General features: G+C 35.8%; 1 protein-coding gene across 6 annotated transcripts in view; it reads right to left on the bottom strand.

Annotated features, from left to right (window-relative positions):
• The window catches only part of THEMIS (thymocyte selection associated), a 215,070-nt gene that overhangs the window by 149,336 nt on the left and 48,546 nt on the right, over positions 1-17,188 (bottom strand). For all 6 annotated transcript variants that reach the window (XR_005201095.1, XM_017533311.2, XM_017533309.2 and 3 more), the window contains exon 2: positions 6,540-6,698. Coding sequence is in view for 5 of the 6 variants with exons in the window: in XM_017533311.2 (XP_017388800.1) it covers positions 6,540-6,698 (159 nt within the window). In the remaining variant the exon portion in view is untranslated. The remainder of the gene's footprint in view (positions 1-6,539; positions 6,699-17,188) is intronic.

The raw sequence follows: 17,188 nt of genomic DNA, 5'->3' as shown, positions 1-17,188 counted from the left end.
CCTGGAATAAATGATAATATATAGCAAGACTACAAGATATAAGGTTGATAGACATACCATTTTCTGATATGCCAGCAATGAGGAAAAATTGAAATTTAAAATGCAATACTGACAGGCAAGATGGCTCATGCCTGTAATCCCAGCACTTTGGGAGGCCAAGGCAGGTGGATCACAAGGTCAGGAGTTTGAGATCAGCCTGGCCAACAGGGTGAAACCCCATCTCTACTAAAAATACAAAAATTAACTACATGTAGTGGCAGGTGCCTGTAGTGCCAACTACTCAGAAGGCTGAGTTGAGGCAGTAGAATCCCTGGACCTCAGGAGGCTGAGGTTGCAGTGAGCTGAGACTGCATCACTGCATTCCAGCCTGAGCAACAGAGCAAGACTCTGTCTCAAAAAAAAAGCAATATTAAAATACTTAGATATAAATCTAACAACATATGTACAAGTCCAACATGAGGAAGACTATAACATTCTGATGAGAAACATCAAAAACTGAAATAATGAAAAGGTATTTTATGTTTCTGGATAAGAAAACTCAACACTGTCAAGATGTTAGTTATTCCAAACCAGATCTATGGATTAAATACAATCTCAGTAAAAATCCCAGCAAATTATTTTGTGGATATTAACAGATTTTCTAATTTATATGGAGAGGCAAAAGACACGGGATAGCCAACACCATTTTGAAGAAGAAAAACAAATTTAAAGGACTGGCATTACCTGATGTCAAGACTTACTATCAAGCAACATTAATCAAGACAGGGTGATATTGGTGAAAGAATAAGCAAATAGATCAATGCAACAGAATAGAGAGCCCAGGAATAGTCTCATGCAAATATGGTTAACTGATTTGTGACAAAGTCAAAGGAAATACAATGAAAGCAAATATATTCTTTTGAACAGATGATGCTGGAATAAGTGGATACCCATATGCAAAGAAGTGAATCCAGGCAACATACCTTATGTCCTTAATAAAAATTAACTCAAAATGAATCACAGTCCTAAATATTAAATGCAGAACTCTTAGACAATAAAATAGGAGACAACCTAGATGACCTTGGATTTAGTGGTGACTTTTAGATACAATACCAAAGGCACAATCCATAAAAGAAAGAATTGATAACCTAGATGTCATTAAAGCTAAAAACTTCTCTTCTAATGATACTGTCAAAAGAATAAGACAAGCCACAGAATGGGATAAAAAAAATATTTGCAAGAGGCAAATCTAATAAAGGACTGTTATCCAAAATATGTAAAAAACTCTTAAAACATAGCAAAAAAACAAGAACCCAATTTAAGAAAATGGGCAAAAGACTTGAACAGACACTTCCCCAAATAAGATATATCAATAGAAAATAAACATAAGAAAACCATATGCTGAATACATGCCATCATGGCATTGCAAATTAAAACAATGATATACCATAGGTGTCTACTTATAAAATGTACAAAGTCCAAAATATTTGACAAAGCCAAATACTGCTGAGGATGTGGAACAAAATAAACTCTCATTTATTGTTTTTGAGATTGCTAAATAGTACAGCTACTTTAGAATACAGTTTGGCATTTTCTTTAAACTAAACAAACTCATACTATACAGTCTAGCAATCACACTCCTTGGTATTTACCCAAAAGAGTTGAAAACATATTCTCAATAGACAAATGAGATCTAATTAAACTTAAGAGCTTCTGTACAGCAAAAGAAACTATAATTAGAGTGAACTGGCAACCAACAGAATGGGAAAAAATATTTGCAACCTATCCATCTGACAAAGGGCTAATATCCAGAATCTACAGAGAACTTAAACAAATTCACAAGAAAAAAATAAACAACTCCATCAAAAAGTGGGCAAAGGATATGAACAGACACTTCTCAAATGGAGACATTTATGCAGCCAACAACATATGAAAAAAAGCGCATCATCACTGGTCGTTAGAGAAATGCAAATCAAAACCACATTGAGATACCATCTCACGCCAGTTAGAATGGCAATCGTTAAAAAATCAGGAGACAACAGATGCTGGAGAGGATGTGGAGAAATAGGAATGCATTTACACTGTTGGTGGAGTGTAAATTAGTTCAATCATTGTGGAAGACAGTGTGGTGATTCCTCAAGGATCTAGAACTAGAAATACCATTTGACTCAGCAATCCCATTTACTGGGTATATACCCAAAGAATATAAATCATTCTATTATAAAGATACATGCACATGTATGTTTATTGCAGCACTGTTCACAATAGCAAAGACTTGGAATCAACCCAGATGCCCATCAATGATAGACTGGATAAAGAAAATGTGGCACATATATGCCATGGAATACTATGCAGCCATAAAAAGGATGCATTCATGTCCTTGGCAAGGACATGGATAAAACTGGAAACCATCATTCTCAGCAAACTGACACAAGAACAGAAAACCAAACACTCATGTTCTCATTCATAAGTGGGTGTTGAACAATGAGAACACATGGACACAGGGAGGGGAATATCACATACCAGGGCCTGTCACGGGGCAGGAGGCTAGGGGATGGATAGCAGAGGGTGGGAGGATTGGGGAGGGATAACATTAGGAGAAATAGCTAATGATAAGGTAATGGATGCAGCAAACCACCATGGAACATGTATACCTATGTAACAAACCTGCACATTCTGCACATGTACCCCATAACTTAAAGTATAATAAATAAATTTAAAAAAGAAAACATATTCTCATAATAACCTGTTCATGGATCTTTATACCAGCTTTATTTACAACTGCAAAAACTTGTAAGAAACCAGAATGTCCTTTAGCAGATGAGTACATATGTAAATTAAAGTACATTCAGGCAATGAAATATTATTTAGCACTAAAAAGAAATGAGCTATTAAGCCATGAAAAGACACTGCAGTGTTTTTGTAGTGAGGAGGCTGTGTGTATATGAGAACAGGGAATACAAGAGTAATTTGTGTACCCTCTGCTCTATTTTGCTGGAATCTGAAACCATTCTTAAAAAAAGATAATTTATTTGAAAAGAATAGGAAATTAAAATGGCATTCTAGAAAATACCTACTTAACAGAATGGAAGGCAGGAATGGACAAACATAGGAACACAAAAGGCATAATAAGATATATGGTAAACAAAAGGTAAAATAGCAGTTTTTTGGAACTACTATCAATAATTACATTAAGTGTAAATAAATTAAATACTCTAATTAAAAATCAGAGATTAGCAGGTTGGATTAAAAAGCATGATCTAACAATTTTCTCTCTACAAAAGATGTACTTTAGAATCAAACACAAAAATCATCTGCTTTTCTGGTAATGGGGTTACAAGCTGATAAGCCTATCATATATTCAAAATATCATAAGTCAAAATACATTTAATATTCTTAACCTTTAAAACGTTATAGTTTAGTCTAACCTACCTTGCATGTGCTCAGAACACCTACATTAGCCTATGATTAGTAAAAGACCAAAATTCAAAATTTGATGTATGGTTTCTATGGAATGTATATTGGTTTTGCATCATCATAAAGTTGAAAAATTTTAATCATCTCATCATAAGTCGGGGACTGTCTGTAGTTCGAAAGTAGAAGAGTAAAAGATGAGAAACCTTGCAAATATTAACTGAAAGAAAACTCGAGTAATTATACAATACCAGACAAAATAGGCTTTAAAACAAAAATTGCTACTAGAGAAAAAAAATATTATATAATGATAAAAGGGTCACTGTATCAAGAAGAGACAACAATTACAAATACCTATACCCCTACCATCAGGGCCCCCAAATACATGAAGCAAAAGCTGATAGAATTGAAGGGAAAATAAACAATTCAACAATAGTAGCTGGAAACATCAACACTTCATTTTCAATAATGAATAAAACTAGACAGAATATACACAAAGAAACAGAAGACTTGAACAATACACATAAACCAACAGACATCTGTAGAACACGTACCCAACTGGAATAGAATACACATTCTTCTCAAGTGAACATAGCACATCCTGTAGATCATATATGAGTCCAAAAAAGTCTCAATAAATTTAAAAGAATTATAATACAAAATATGTCATCTGACCACAATAGAATAAAATTAGAAATCAATAGCAAAAGGAAATTTGATAAATTCACAAATAAGGAAGAATGTATTAAAATATTCTTTGACTTTTTGAGTTTAAAATCTAATTGGGAACTTAAATAGTTTTTAATATAGTATAAATAAAGAGATGCTGCTATTAATATTTTTGAGTAATATTTGTGTCCTTGATTTCTATATTTTTCCCTAGTGCTGATGTAGAAGAATTATCCCTGTATCTGGGATCCCTTTTGTCATTATCTAGTAGTTCTCCTTGAAAAAAGAAACTATACCCTGACCAGTGCCGATCACTTTTGCCTTCTATTTTCACCCTGTTCTTTACAATAAAACTGTAAACATCATTTTCAAATTGTTACTCCATAGATGCAAGATTATTATGTCAATTGAACATTCAAAGGAGTATTCTAAATAGCAACTCCCCAGGTTAAACTGTTAGCCAAAAACTAAGTGTTTTCTCCGTTCAAATAAGAAAAACTCCTTCTACCAAAAGATTCTAGTCATTTTCACTTACTAAACACTTATAATGTATATCTTTTTCTGAATACCATGGGGATTATAGCAATAAATGAGATTCAGATTCTGCCCTCAGCAACCTTGTGGTCTATTAGACAGATGGTGGTAGTCAGACAAGTACAGAAATAACCTCAGTTACACGCAAAATTTAATAAATGCAATGATTAAGGCACAAAAGTCTACAGTGATTTAAAAAGGGAATTGTTACATCTAATTAGAGTACTTAAGAGAGGCATCTTACAAAGTAATAGTTCTCAACATTGGCTTCTTATTAGTTTCACACTGGGAGTTTTAAGAAATTTTGATGCCCAGACTTTGCCACAGAGCAAACAATTCAGAATATCTCATGTAAGTGGCCTGAACATCAGAATTTTTTAAAGGTCCCTAGGTTGTGCAGCCAAATTAGAGAACCATTATTATAAAAGATGGGTAAGAAGAAATAGAATTGAACAATTGGGTAAGGTTTCAGTTGAAAGGGGACTGGATACTAGAGCACCTGAAAAAAATCCTCACTTCAATATAGCTAATATAGTTTCATTCTTCAAACCTCAGCTCAATTAAAACATTCCCTAAAAGCTTTTCCCGACTCCTCCAATGATAGTAATAATATCTTAATAATGGTAATAAAAGTTGAAACTTTTTACTGCCTGTTGCTATATGCCACGTGCTGTTCTAAACACTAAACATATATCAATATATAGCACTCCCAATAACAGGAGATAGATAGTATTATTATTCCCATTTTACATGAAAGGAGGGTAAATAACTCGCCAAAGTTATACAGCTAAGAAGTGACAAAGTTGGCATTCAAGTACGATGGCTCCAGAATCCCTGTTTTGAAACACAACCAACTGTAGACTGATATTCCTTATCAAGCCCCACATAGAACACAAGTATACCTCCAACATACCATGAAATCATTATATTGTAAATGTTTATGAGATTTTTCTCTTCCACTAGTCATTCATTCATTCAGTTAACAATTACTGAGTGTGGTTTGTGCCAGAAATTGTGTTTGCTATCAGGAATACAAAATCACATGTTCATATTTCATGTCAAGGAGTTTTAGTCTACAGCAGAGGTCAGCAAACTACAGTTGACGAGTCAAATCCTGTTGGTCGCCTGTTTTTTAAAATAAAGTTTTATTGAGCCATAGCATGCTCACTGGTTTATATATTATCCAGAGCTGCTTTTGTGCTACAACATAAATAGCATAGCGAAATAAGTGTGACAAAGACCCTCTGGCCACAAAGCCTAAAATATTTACTATCTGGCTCTTTATAGAAAAATTTTGCCAACACCTAGTGTAAAAAATATGGCAAATGAAAAAATCATCAATGACTATCCAATGAGGTGTATGGTATGAGGCCCAACATAATATGGGAACACAAAAGAGAGAAATCCAAATTAGGTTAGAGGGTCAGCAAAAGTGTTCTAGATGGCATGAAATTTGAGCTAGTTTTGGAAGGCTAAGTAGAGTCAATTAGATAAAAAAGACCAGGCAGACTTCCCAGTAATACTAGACATGGAAGGTCAACAGTGATCCAAGGAGCTAGAGTAATGACAGCTGGAAGAGCAAAGAAGGTAGATATGCTTAAATGACGTTACTTAGTTCTACAGAATTTATGAAAATGTATCTTTGATTTCTTGGTTCTCATTATTTAGCACAACTAGTGATGTATATAGTAGAAACTCACTAAATGTTTGTTAACCAAAAAGATTAATCTTAAGTAAAAAGTAAACATCTTTCACGTTAAAAAAGGAGAAAATAGTTGCCATCCATTCATTGTTAAAATGATCAGACTATAATAATTCTGGATTTTTTCATTCATTATCCTCGAGTGAAAAAAGACCTCTTTTTTCTTGTTTTCAGTTGTATAGATACATATAATATCAACAATATAGTTGCATAAATGATACGTCATTGCAAAACACTGTACCTGGAAAATTCATAGGCAGTTCAAATGGCTGTAGAGACTCACAACCTTCAATGTGCTCACAAATTTCAGCTATGATCTTCTTAATTTTGAGACCAGTAATTTTAATAACTTCTCCTGTTGAGAAACAGCATTCATTTCCAAACATTTCATAAATAGAGCCTAAAAGGAAAGAAAATTTAAAACAGATTTTTAAAAAGAAAACAGTGGAGAACAAAGAAGACTCAAAAGCTTCATATAAAGTGTTTTAATTCAGTTTCTCTCTTAGTTACCTGCTAAACAGGAATTTAATCAAGCTTGGCAAAATGAACCACATGGACCAGAAAAATATCAGATTTTCACTTTATCCACTGGACCAAGTAAAAATAAATCTTATTTTCTTTATTTTTGTAAACTGAATTTATGGTTTATTCAGCACCCTTAGTTCATCTTACCAAGGTCAAACTACAAACATATTGTCCACTACTGAGATTTATGATCTGTTTTTGCTGTGTCACAAAATTAAGCTCATATGACTCAAAAATGATCTAAGTAACGACTGCAAACAAGGTTTTCATACAATCAGGGACAAAAAGACAGAGGTTGTGCGCACCAGGGCTTCATATTAAGAGGATCATATTTATTTATTAGATCTGGCTCTCTTTATTAGCATGAAAGTAAAACTTTTTGCCCATTTTTGTCTCTCTGTTTTTGACAAGCTGGAAACCATTCTGAATACCTTTATGGCAATAGGGGGCAGACCAACCCAGATAAACTGAAAAGCTTCGATTTAGTCAGGATTTCAGTTTCCTTCTCGACAAACCTTTTATCATAGATGCTACAGCTAAGTTTTCATTCACTTATTTTCCATTTTTTTCCCTGATGGAAGGACAGTGAGGAATAAAATAACCAGAAGATGAGCAACAGGCAAGAGCAGAGGCAAAAATTCTGGATAATCTACCCTCAGTGAAAGGGGAAAAACCCAAAAACTATATCTCTGGCACATTATTGCTTTACAATTCAATGCTAAACTTCAGGCTGGTACAAATAAATATTATAGAACTGTGGGCTTTCAAATATACCAATTTTTCCTGACCTCCAAGATGGTTTACGTTGTCTTTGCCATACTAAGTGTAAAGTATATGAGCACAGGGTTTTAGATTTGCTTGTTTGTTTTCTGAATTTTTCTGAATTGAGCCAACTCCTCACAGAATTGTTCCTGATATACAGCATGCACCTAAAACATTTTTACAGTATTCATGGTTGTCAGAAAAGTTATTAAGACTGGCATCCAATCTAGCTCTAAACAACAATTCTGGGGCCATATCAGAGTCCCAGTAGGTAACAGGGCACACTCAAATTAGAATAATTTCAGGAGGTTTATCACAGGGGCCATCTTTAAAAAGAGGCACAGCAGTTCTAAGCAGCCAAAGAAAATAAATGTCCTGACCTCACTATTATCCCATTAGCCAAATTCTGCCAGAAGACAGAGGACAAGGGAGCTGCTAATGTCCCCACCGAAGTCAGCATCCCAGGCAGAGTGGATATGAAAACCCAGCACACCCACATTACTGTCCATATCTACGTAAGAAGCATTTTTGCAGACAAGAATAATACGTCTACAGAATACATCTTAAGGATAGTCTATCAATTCTTCAAGTTTTGAGTACAGGTATTGATCGACTTACGACCTAAGCAACTTACGACCATTCGACTTTACGACCACAATCGCTACCCACGACTGCTCCGCGTCTGGCAGTGCAAACGTTGCCCGGCTGGGTGTACGACACTGTGGACCAGCTTCCGGCAGCACTACCATCTCCGCGTGCATATAGCCTACTCAACTTACAACCAAATCGTGTTACGACCGGCCTGTCGGAACAATCATGGTCGTAAGTCGAGCACTTGCTGTATATATTTTCATAGCCCTCTCCTTTTCTGATACGATTCCCTTAACTACATATGTGCTCATACTTTCATTAACTTTAATGCATAGTGTTATCAGCAGGCTCAAGTCCTTTGTGGAACAAATTGAGGTATTAAAAATATTAATAAATCCACAGTGACATTTTCCTCCAATGGACTCAGAATGGTTATTTGCTATGATTCTCATTTGGCAATTAATCACATACTAACATTTTATATCTTTAGTATTATCTCACCCTGTACTTAACTTTTTATGAGTTTTAGTTTTTATGACTCCCAATTCAATTTTAAACTTCATGAGAAGAAATATTGCACTACATTCTTGCATGACTACAACACATCAACTTCTCCTCTTCATTCATTCAGCAAACTTTGACTAAAAAAAAAAAAAAACCTACTGTGTTGGTGATTGGCAATAGAAATCAGGGATAAAATGCATTACTTCTTCCCCCCAGAAGCATTGTCTTAAAGGGAAAGAACAATCAAGCAGACAATTGCAACAGATTATAAGAAAGGTGTAATAAAGGAAATACAGGGCATTGTGGGAGTATACTGAAGGCATTTAATTATGCAATTACATGAAAAAGAGATCAGGAAAGAATTCCTGGAGGAGAAGACAGCAGATCTGAGTTTTAAAGGAAGAGTCACAGGATGACAGCACAGGCAGAGGAAATAGTATCAAAAAAGGCATTGAGATGTGAAAGAGCCCGATACATTCTGGAAACGTCAAGATCTTTATTACATCTAAAATGTAAAGTAAGAAAGAGGAGGTGGTAAAAACAGAGACTAGAGAAGTAGAGGGAGTCCAGATCATTCAGAGCAATCCTGAAATTATCAAACAAAAAGGCAATTCAAAGTATGAAGCAACCTCAAAGTCAGAGAATCTACATTTCCAGTTATATTAGTCCAAGAACACATTTAAGGACAAGTCATTTGTACTTTAAGTGTTTGCTGTATGAATCTTGGTCCACTGCATCACCTGAGAGCTTACTAGAATCTTACACTCCAGACCTGCTGAATCAGAACCTGCATTTTTAACAAGATCCCTGGATGATTTATAAGTACATTAAGGTTTGTGAACATTGGCATAGGCAACAAATGGATAACAAAATAGTCTCTGTTTTGAAATTGTTGCAAAACTAACAGAGAGGGGAAAGTGATAAGCAGAGAAAGCATTGGGGGTCATTTAGGTAGACAGAGGATGTTGTAAGTGGAGAGATGGAAAGGGAAGGATTTTAAGTAAAGAAGCAAATAGCAAATTTTTTCTTTGTCACATTAAACGGAATATAATTTAACCTAGCCCATTTCAGCTGAATTCTGTCAGGGTTAATTTCAATGCAATGGATATCTAATTGTAGATGTAATGTATATCAAATTGGCTGAGTTGGAATGTCATCTTTCTTTTAAAGGTTCAATTGGAATTCAAAATGAAAAGATAAATTTGTGTGAGATTTCATATCAATTCACTTGGAATAGAAGCCAGAGAACTCTATAAAAAGAAGTTTCATGAGTTTCAGTCACCATAAGCTTTTGACTCCTCAGGTCTTTTTCCAAGCAAGTCTTTCCTTTTGGAAGAAAAAAGCTCCCTTCTTTCAGTCACATAAGGAAAAGAGTATCGTGTAAATGCTAATCTTTTACAATTTCCCTTTAATATTTTGTGACTTCCAGTTTTCTTCAACCAAGAAACCTATACCTCACTTTTAATAAAGAAAGTGTTCAGAGACATTCAGCACTAGAAAGTTACGTCTATGATAGGTGGCAGGGACATAGAGCAAAGCTCAAGTTGCTAAAACTGGAAATCTTGTACTTTATTATCACCAATATAGCGTGTCTTAAAATATATTTTTTCCTTCGTGATAAATGGTGAATTTTAAAAATAGCCAACTTTCATTATCTCAAAACGAACACATAATATGTGTAATTGCATTTCAAAAAATTGCTGAGATGTGTGTCTGAAATATATCTGTGTATATGTAGACACACATATTAAAATGGCTTTCATTTCATTTTAGCCATAAAACATGTATTTTGAATATGCAAATCTCAAATCTATTAAATCTTTACAAACTGATTCTTTCCAAGTCAGAGCATATGTATTTGGGATAATGCCAAACATCAGAGAAAGCTGGAACAAAGCAGCCTGTTTTCAGTGATCAAACATTGCCCCTGAAGGCTGTAATGAAAGAGCCATGTGCCTTTGAAATCACCTTCTCTGTAATGCTACTTTGCTCAATAAAAACGACACATTAATATCCTTTTATGAGCTCATCCCTTGTTTGACAACCCATATAGCAATGCTGTGATCACATCAGAAAAGCCAAAACAATCGGTTCAATCGATTTTCTTCCATCTTCCCTACAAAGTTAAAAATGTGTGACAGTCAGCAAAGAGGAAACTATATTGGATGTTTTTCCCCTTTACTCAAATGCACTCTCCCTCCACTACTGCCTGCCCTCCCACCCCCTGCCACTATACCTAGGCCACTCATCCCTTTAGGTCCGCCTCAGCATGTCAAAGTCCAACCAGTTCCAAAGTTTCAGCTCATATTCATCATTTGCTTCAAAGCCTTCCTTGATTCCCACACCTAAGTAAGAATTAATTCTCTCCTCTGTGCTCTGATAGCACTTCATGCGTATCTCCATTATAGCCCTTATGTGATTATTATCCCTGCTTCAATTGGGGTATTACGTATATTGTAGTACTATGATTTTCTAGAGAAGAGACATTATCTTAACTATATATATGTACCTCCCCCACAGCTAGTTACACAATTTTTATCACTTATTAGATCATTAGTGAATGTTGTTATAAATTAGCTTTACTGTAAAATGATAATTGTTGTGAATATAATAGTGGTCCTTCCACGTAAATAGTTTAAAGCATGGGCAAGACAAAGGTTTTTGCATCGGTTATATCTTTATTTGGTATGATTGACATCAAATATGCAAGCAAAGTATATACAAGCTGACCATGTTGTGAATTCCCTAGACAAGGAGTAACGGGGGTAGTGGTTCTATAATCTGAATCTCTACTTGTTAAGTTTGCATGAGGAGGGAGCTCATGTGATCATCTGAGATAGATTTTTGTAAGTTAGGAAATTATATCTGCAAAATATGGTCGATAGTGTCTGACAGAACCATATCCACTGGGGTTGCCCGTGGAGATGCATCTTTGCTCATTATAAATAGGTGTGATTATTTTTTGCTTCAGGATAGCACAAATTATCAAGAAGGGGCATCCCACTAAAGAAAATGTTTAAGAGTAAAACTATTTTATTGGCAATTGTGTACCTAGACGTGGCAGCTAATATGGCATTGAGACCATTATAATGATAAATTCAGTTTTCCAGATGAACCTCTAGATAGTCGACCACAGGAATGAAGTTTAAAAGAGGCTATGGTTGCAATTGACAGTTATATGGTCGGTCTTCCATAAAGAGATTGTCTGCTTTTCCTGTAAGGCAGAGACAATGTCATTCCCATTCTATGAAGAATGTGTCTAAAATAGGTGAGCATGATATTTTAATGCAGTGTATGTATGAGTATACACGAAAAAGCAAGCTTTCAGCTTTACTAAGAGTAGATTCTCCCAGTTGGACACCAGGTACACTACTAAGAGGTACATCTATGCAATGCTAAGAAATAATCTTTCCAGGCTATAGAGAATCACCTCCAAAATATCAGTATTAAGAAGGCAAAACATTGGGATTACATAGTAAGAAAAGTTACAGCTGTGCTATGAACTAAGGTAAAATCTCTCTAACCTCCAAGAATACAGGTTTCTTCTTATGAATTGGGGGTTTAGGTATTATTCAGGAAGCCGAGCCTAAAGACAGAAATAAACAGAAGACTGTAGTAAATGTTGATGGGTCCTACTTAAAAAGTCTGAACATGGGGAAGTAATAAAAGTTCCTACAGATTGGAAATGCTGAGGCCTGAGAGCCAAAACAATAATAATAATAATGAAATCAGATTACAATAGTACTAGGACCAAAATCCAGAAAAGCCCAACATTTCAATCGCTTTGGGTGATGTGCAAGAAATTCCAATGACTAAGTGTCAGTGGTAGAAGAATAAATCACTGTTTTCGTGCATTAGCTAAAAACTTGTTTGTTTAATTCAAACTTTATTAATTTAATAGATTAAGTGATTGTCATGATAGAAGTCATCATTATGGCTCATTGTGTCAACATTATCAGAGCAAAGGGATTTGAGGGTGTGTGTATGAAATAAATATCCCTCCTATGCATCCACAAAATATTTATCTATGATTGTGGAACAAATCAGTGATTCTGCGTCTTCTGACACTATTATTTACCAAATATTTCCCACATTTTACCCTAATTTAACCCTCAAAATGACATGAATAATATCACAATTCCCTGTATAAACAGTATTGCATTGGGTGTTGGCTTATAGTTTTAGGAAAGACTTGGTTTCAAATACATTTTATACACATCATCAACATCTCTGCCTACATGTTATTTCTTAAATAAATTTAAAATAGATCTCTATAGCCATTTAAAATCATAAACTTTTTCTCTATTTCCATTTAATGAATACAAATGTAGTGATTGCATTGAGCTTCATGATATTATATATTTCCCTAAGTTTGTTAGTATTAATTAATCACTTCATTAACCATTCTGCTTGTGAAATGTAGTTTAGAAATTGAGAGTACAGGCCAGGCACAGTGGCTCATGCCTGTAAGCCCAGAACTTTGGGAGGCAGAGGCAGGCAGATAAACTGAGGTTAGGAGTTCAAGACCAGCGTAGTCAACATAGCAAAACCCCGTCTCTACGAAAAATGGAAAAATTAGCCAGGCATGGAGTCAGGTGCCTGTAATCTCAGCTACCTGGGGAGGCTGAGGTAGTATAATCACTTGAACTCAGGAGGTGGAGGTTGTAGTGAGCTAAGATTGTGCCATTGCACTCCAGCCTGGGTGACAGAGTGAGACTCCATCAAAAAAGAAATGAGAGGGGAGGGGAGGGGAGGAAATTGAGAGTGAAGACTTAAAATTCTTAATAAAAAGTTTGAAGGCCATATTCATTGAAATGGTGCTTATAATTTGCATTTTAAAATTTTATTTTTATAACTCATTTTTATTTCATTTTATCAAAGTACGAATTCATGATGGATCAGAAAAAGAAAATGACTTACGTCTTCAGACAGATAGTTTTGAAAGCACTTCCAGAAGGAATTAAGTGCAAACATATGACCACAGTCAAAGCAGGAAACAAGGATTGAGTCTCAAGGAGTTAGAAAGCTAAAGTAAAATTTCAACGTCCTAAAAAAGGAAATTTATAACCTAATACACAAACTCTTAATCAGTGTTATTAAGTCATCTGTCTCAATGAAACAGCAGCCTGAGTGCCCTAGCTAAAAGACTCAGGAATTTTAATCAACTTGACAGTAATAGTTCTAATTGCAAGTTATTATACTGGCATTCTGATTTCTACATTATACTCTTCTGAGTTGTATGGGTTAGTGCCGATCCTGATTGACCATGGGTGCTCTGAGTTGCAGGACCTATACAACTCAGTTCCCAAACCATAAGCAGGTGAAATCTCCCAGGAAGTGTGAATTCTTTTTTTTTTTTTTTNGCCTCCTAAGTTCAAGCGATTCTCCTGCCTCAGCCTCCCGAGTAGCTGGGACTACAGGCATGTACCACCACGCCCAGCTTATTATTTATTTATTTATTTATTTATTAAGATGAGGGTTCACCATTTTGGTCAGGCTGGTCTCAAATTCCTGACCTCAGGTGATCCACCGGCCTCAGCCTCCCAAAGTGCTGGGATTACAGGCATGAGCCACCGCGCCTGGTGACTTTTTATTTTTAATAGAGGTGGGGTTTCACCATATTGGCCAGGGTAGTCTTGAACTCCTGACATCATGATCTGCCCACCTTGGCCTCCCAAAGTGCTGGGATCACAGATGTGAGCCACCGTGCCCAGCCACTACTGTGTATTCTTAAGATACATACATGAAAGATTTTGTAAAAGGAGAACACAAATATAATAGGACTGATTAAATAGATATTACCTATATTTAATTTTTTAAAAAACAGCAATGATATGTTTTGTTTTGTTTTGAGACAGGGTCTTGCTCTGTCACCCAGGCTGGAGTGTTGTGGCATAATCACGGCTCACTGCAGCCCCTGTCTCCCAGGCTCAAGCAATCCTCCCACTTCAGCCATCTGAGTAGCTTAGACTACAGGTATGGACCACCATGCCCAGCTAATTTTTTTTATTTTTAGTAGAGACAAGGTCTTATTATATTGCCTAGGCTGTTCTTGAACTCCGGGGCTTAAGAAATCCTCCTGCCTTGGCCTCCCACAGTGCTGGGATTATAAGGAGCCACTGTGCCTGGTCAATGACATGTTTCTTTGTATCCCATGCCATAGTAAGGTCATCTGACTCTTCCTGGTTTCTATTCTGGTAACACTCCTCCTCACTGCCTGCAGCCTTTGGGACACGCTTTATTTCCCTTGGATAGTGGGACAACTGTAGACAGTCGAATGCAAAATCCAGTTTGAACTGCAGTTCTGCCATTGTCAAGCCTGTATTACACTGATTCCTCTTGTCATTCCAATGTGATGATAATCAAACTCAATATTCTCACAACAAAAACATTTGAGCCTGGAATTCTTAGAATTTTATACTAACTAGCCACAGCAGGTTTTTAGGCTTGTAGAAATTAGTGTATAGCTCTTCAAAAATGTCCATCTACTTTTTTTTTTTTTTTTTTTTTTTTTTCTTTTTTTTTTTTTTTTTTTTTTAGAGGTATTTTTTGGCTCTATTGCCTACGCTGGAGTGCGGTTACACAATCTCAGCTCACTGCAACCTCCGCCTCCTCCATTCAAGCAATTTTCCCACCTCACCCTGCCAAGGAGCTGGAATTACAGGCATGTGCCACCACACCCGGCTAATTTTTGTATTCTTAGTAGAGACAGGGTCTCACCATGTTGGCCAGGCTAGTCTTAAACTTCTGACTTCCAGTGATCCGCCTGCCTCAGCCTCCCAAAAGTGCTAGGATTACAGGTGTCAACCACCCCGGATGGCCCTGGGAGATGAATTCTATGCATTCTACCTAAATAACATGACAAGTAGTCTCCATGAGAAAGATAGCAAATATGTGCAATATATTCTACCATTTGTCTCTCCCATCACTAATCCTCTAAGGTATATTTTGAGTTGAATCCAGATATGGCCAAATAATCCTCGGCATCAAGTATGAGGTGACTATCCATCAGTTGAAGACAGTATGCCAGGTATTAATTGTGCCCAGTCCAGTCCTGCACTGTGACTTACCTTGCTTTCTTTAAGCCCCCTTGGCTAATATTTATTTTTAAAAATTTTAATCCTCAAATTGGGCTAATTTACTCCCAAAGTTTTAGTCAAATGAAATCTGGCAGAAAAATACAGAACCCCTCATTCAATCACTTATTCCAGGTCAGCTGCCTGAATTGAGGCATAAAACTCTAACTTGATAATAATCACAATTGTATATAACCTAATAGCAGTTGTAGAATGAGTTTAGATTTCATTTACATCTCTAAGTAAAGCGCCAGCAACTTTAACAACCTCTCGAATCACTGCATCTCAGACCGGAATTTAAATACTCTCTTACCCTATTAATGGATTATGATAACTGAGTCCCTATACAGTTTCTGTACCAAGCAGTTGTCCAAATTTTATTTGAACACCTTCAGTGATAAAAATTTCATTTATTTTTGAGGTGATCTGCGTCACCTTTGAGCAGCTCTCACTGTTAAACATTTCTTCATTTTATTAACTGTAATCTATGTAGTAGGACAATTTTTAGCCGTTGAAATCATACTGAAAACAATTATTTTAACTATTCTACATAGAAGCCTTAACGTATTTGAAGACAGCTCTTCTTTCTAGCAAATAAAGCTGTCAAACAATTGGAGTATATTCAGGGCCACTGCTTACTGCGTAGGTTGCTCATTATAAAACTACTTGAACCACAACTTACATGGATGTGAATGGCATACTTGGAGTTGTGGAACATGGAATCCTGCTTCTCAAAAATATGTGTACTTAAGTGTTCCAGGAAAGACTAAATAGTAGATGTCAGAGTTGTCCAAAGGATGTTTCCTGCCAGAAAACTAAAAATCTTTTTATGAGGAATAACCAGCCATTTCATGCTAGCGACATTTGGCTTTGTCAACCAATGGTCAAAGTAATATCTATAATAGAAAAGGTACAAATGTCTTAAAGCAGAGCAGCAAGTGTAGGGAAATATCTTATCAGTAGGTGAATTCTTCCTCTATGTCGCTTCCACCATTAAAGCCAAGACATGAGGATTATTTCTTCAGGAAAGAAAGGAAGTGTTAGTCATTGTTTAGCTCTGAGACTCAAAGACATTTTGAATACTTAGAGAAAATTATCTTGACAAAATAGGCTTTATTAAAACTGGGAAATATTTTTCACAATTGTCAAAATATTTTCACATGAATATGAGTCAAATAATGAAAGATTATCTATAGTAGATTTTAGACCAAGAGAGACACAGTGCATGACATAAAGGAATTTACCACCCTGCTGAAAAATATTGGTGTTTTTTTAGTACAAAGAGAAAAAATAAAGCATACCATGTTTACTTCTAAAATCAGCTCTTTGTGCCAGATCAGAAAAGAAAAAAAAAAGTTTTAAAATCAAAGCTTTGGATTTACAAGAGCTGCTTCTTATTGAGAGAAGTATAAGCCAGGTCTTGAGGAAGGTC

This window comes from Cebus imitator, unplaced genomic scaffold (genome assembly GCF_001604975.1).
Source record: "Cebus imitator isolate Cc_AM_T3 unplaced genomic scaffold, Cebus_imitator-1.0 Scaffold81, whole genome shotgun sequence".
NCBI lineage: Eukaryota > Metazoa > Chordata > Mammalia > Primates > Cebidae > Cebus > Cebus imitator.
The sequence above is the reverse complement of the archived record's forward strand: the minus strand, read 5'-3'. Positions and strand labels throughout refer to the sequence as shown.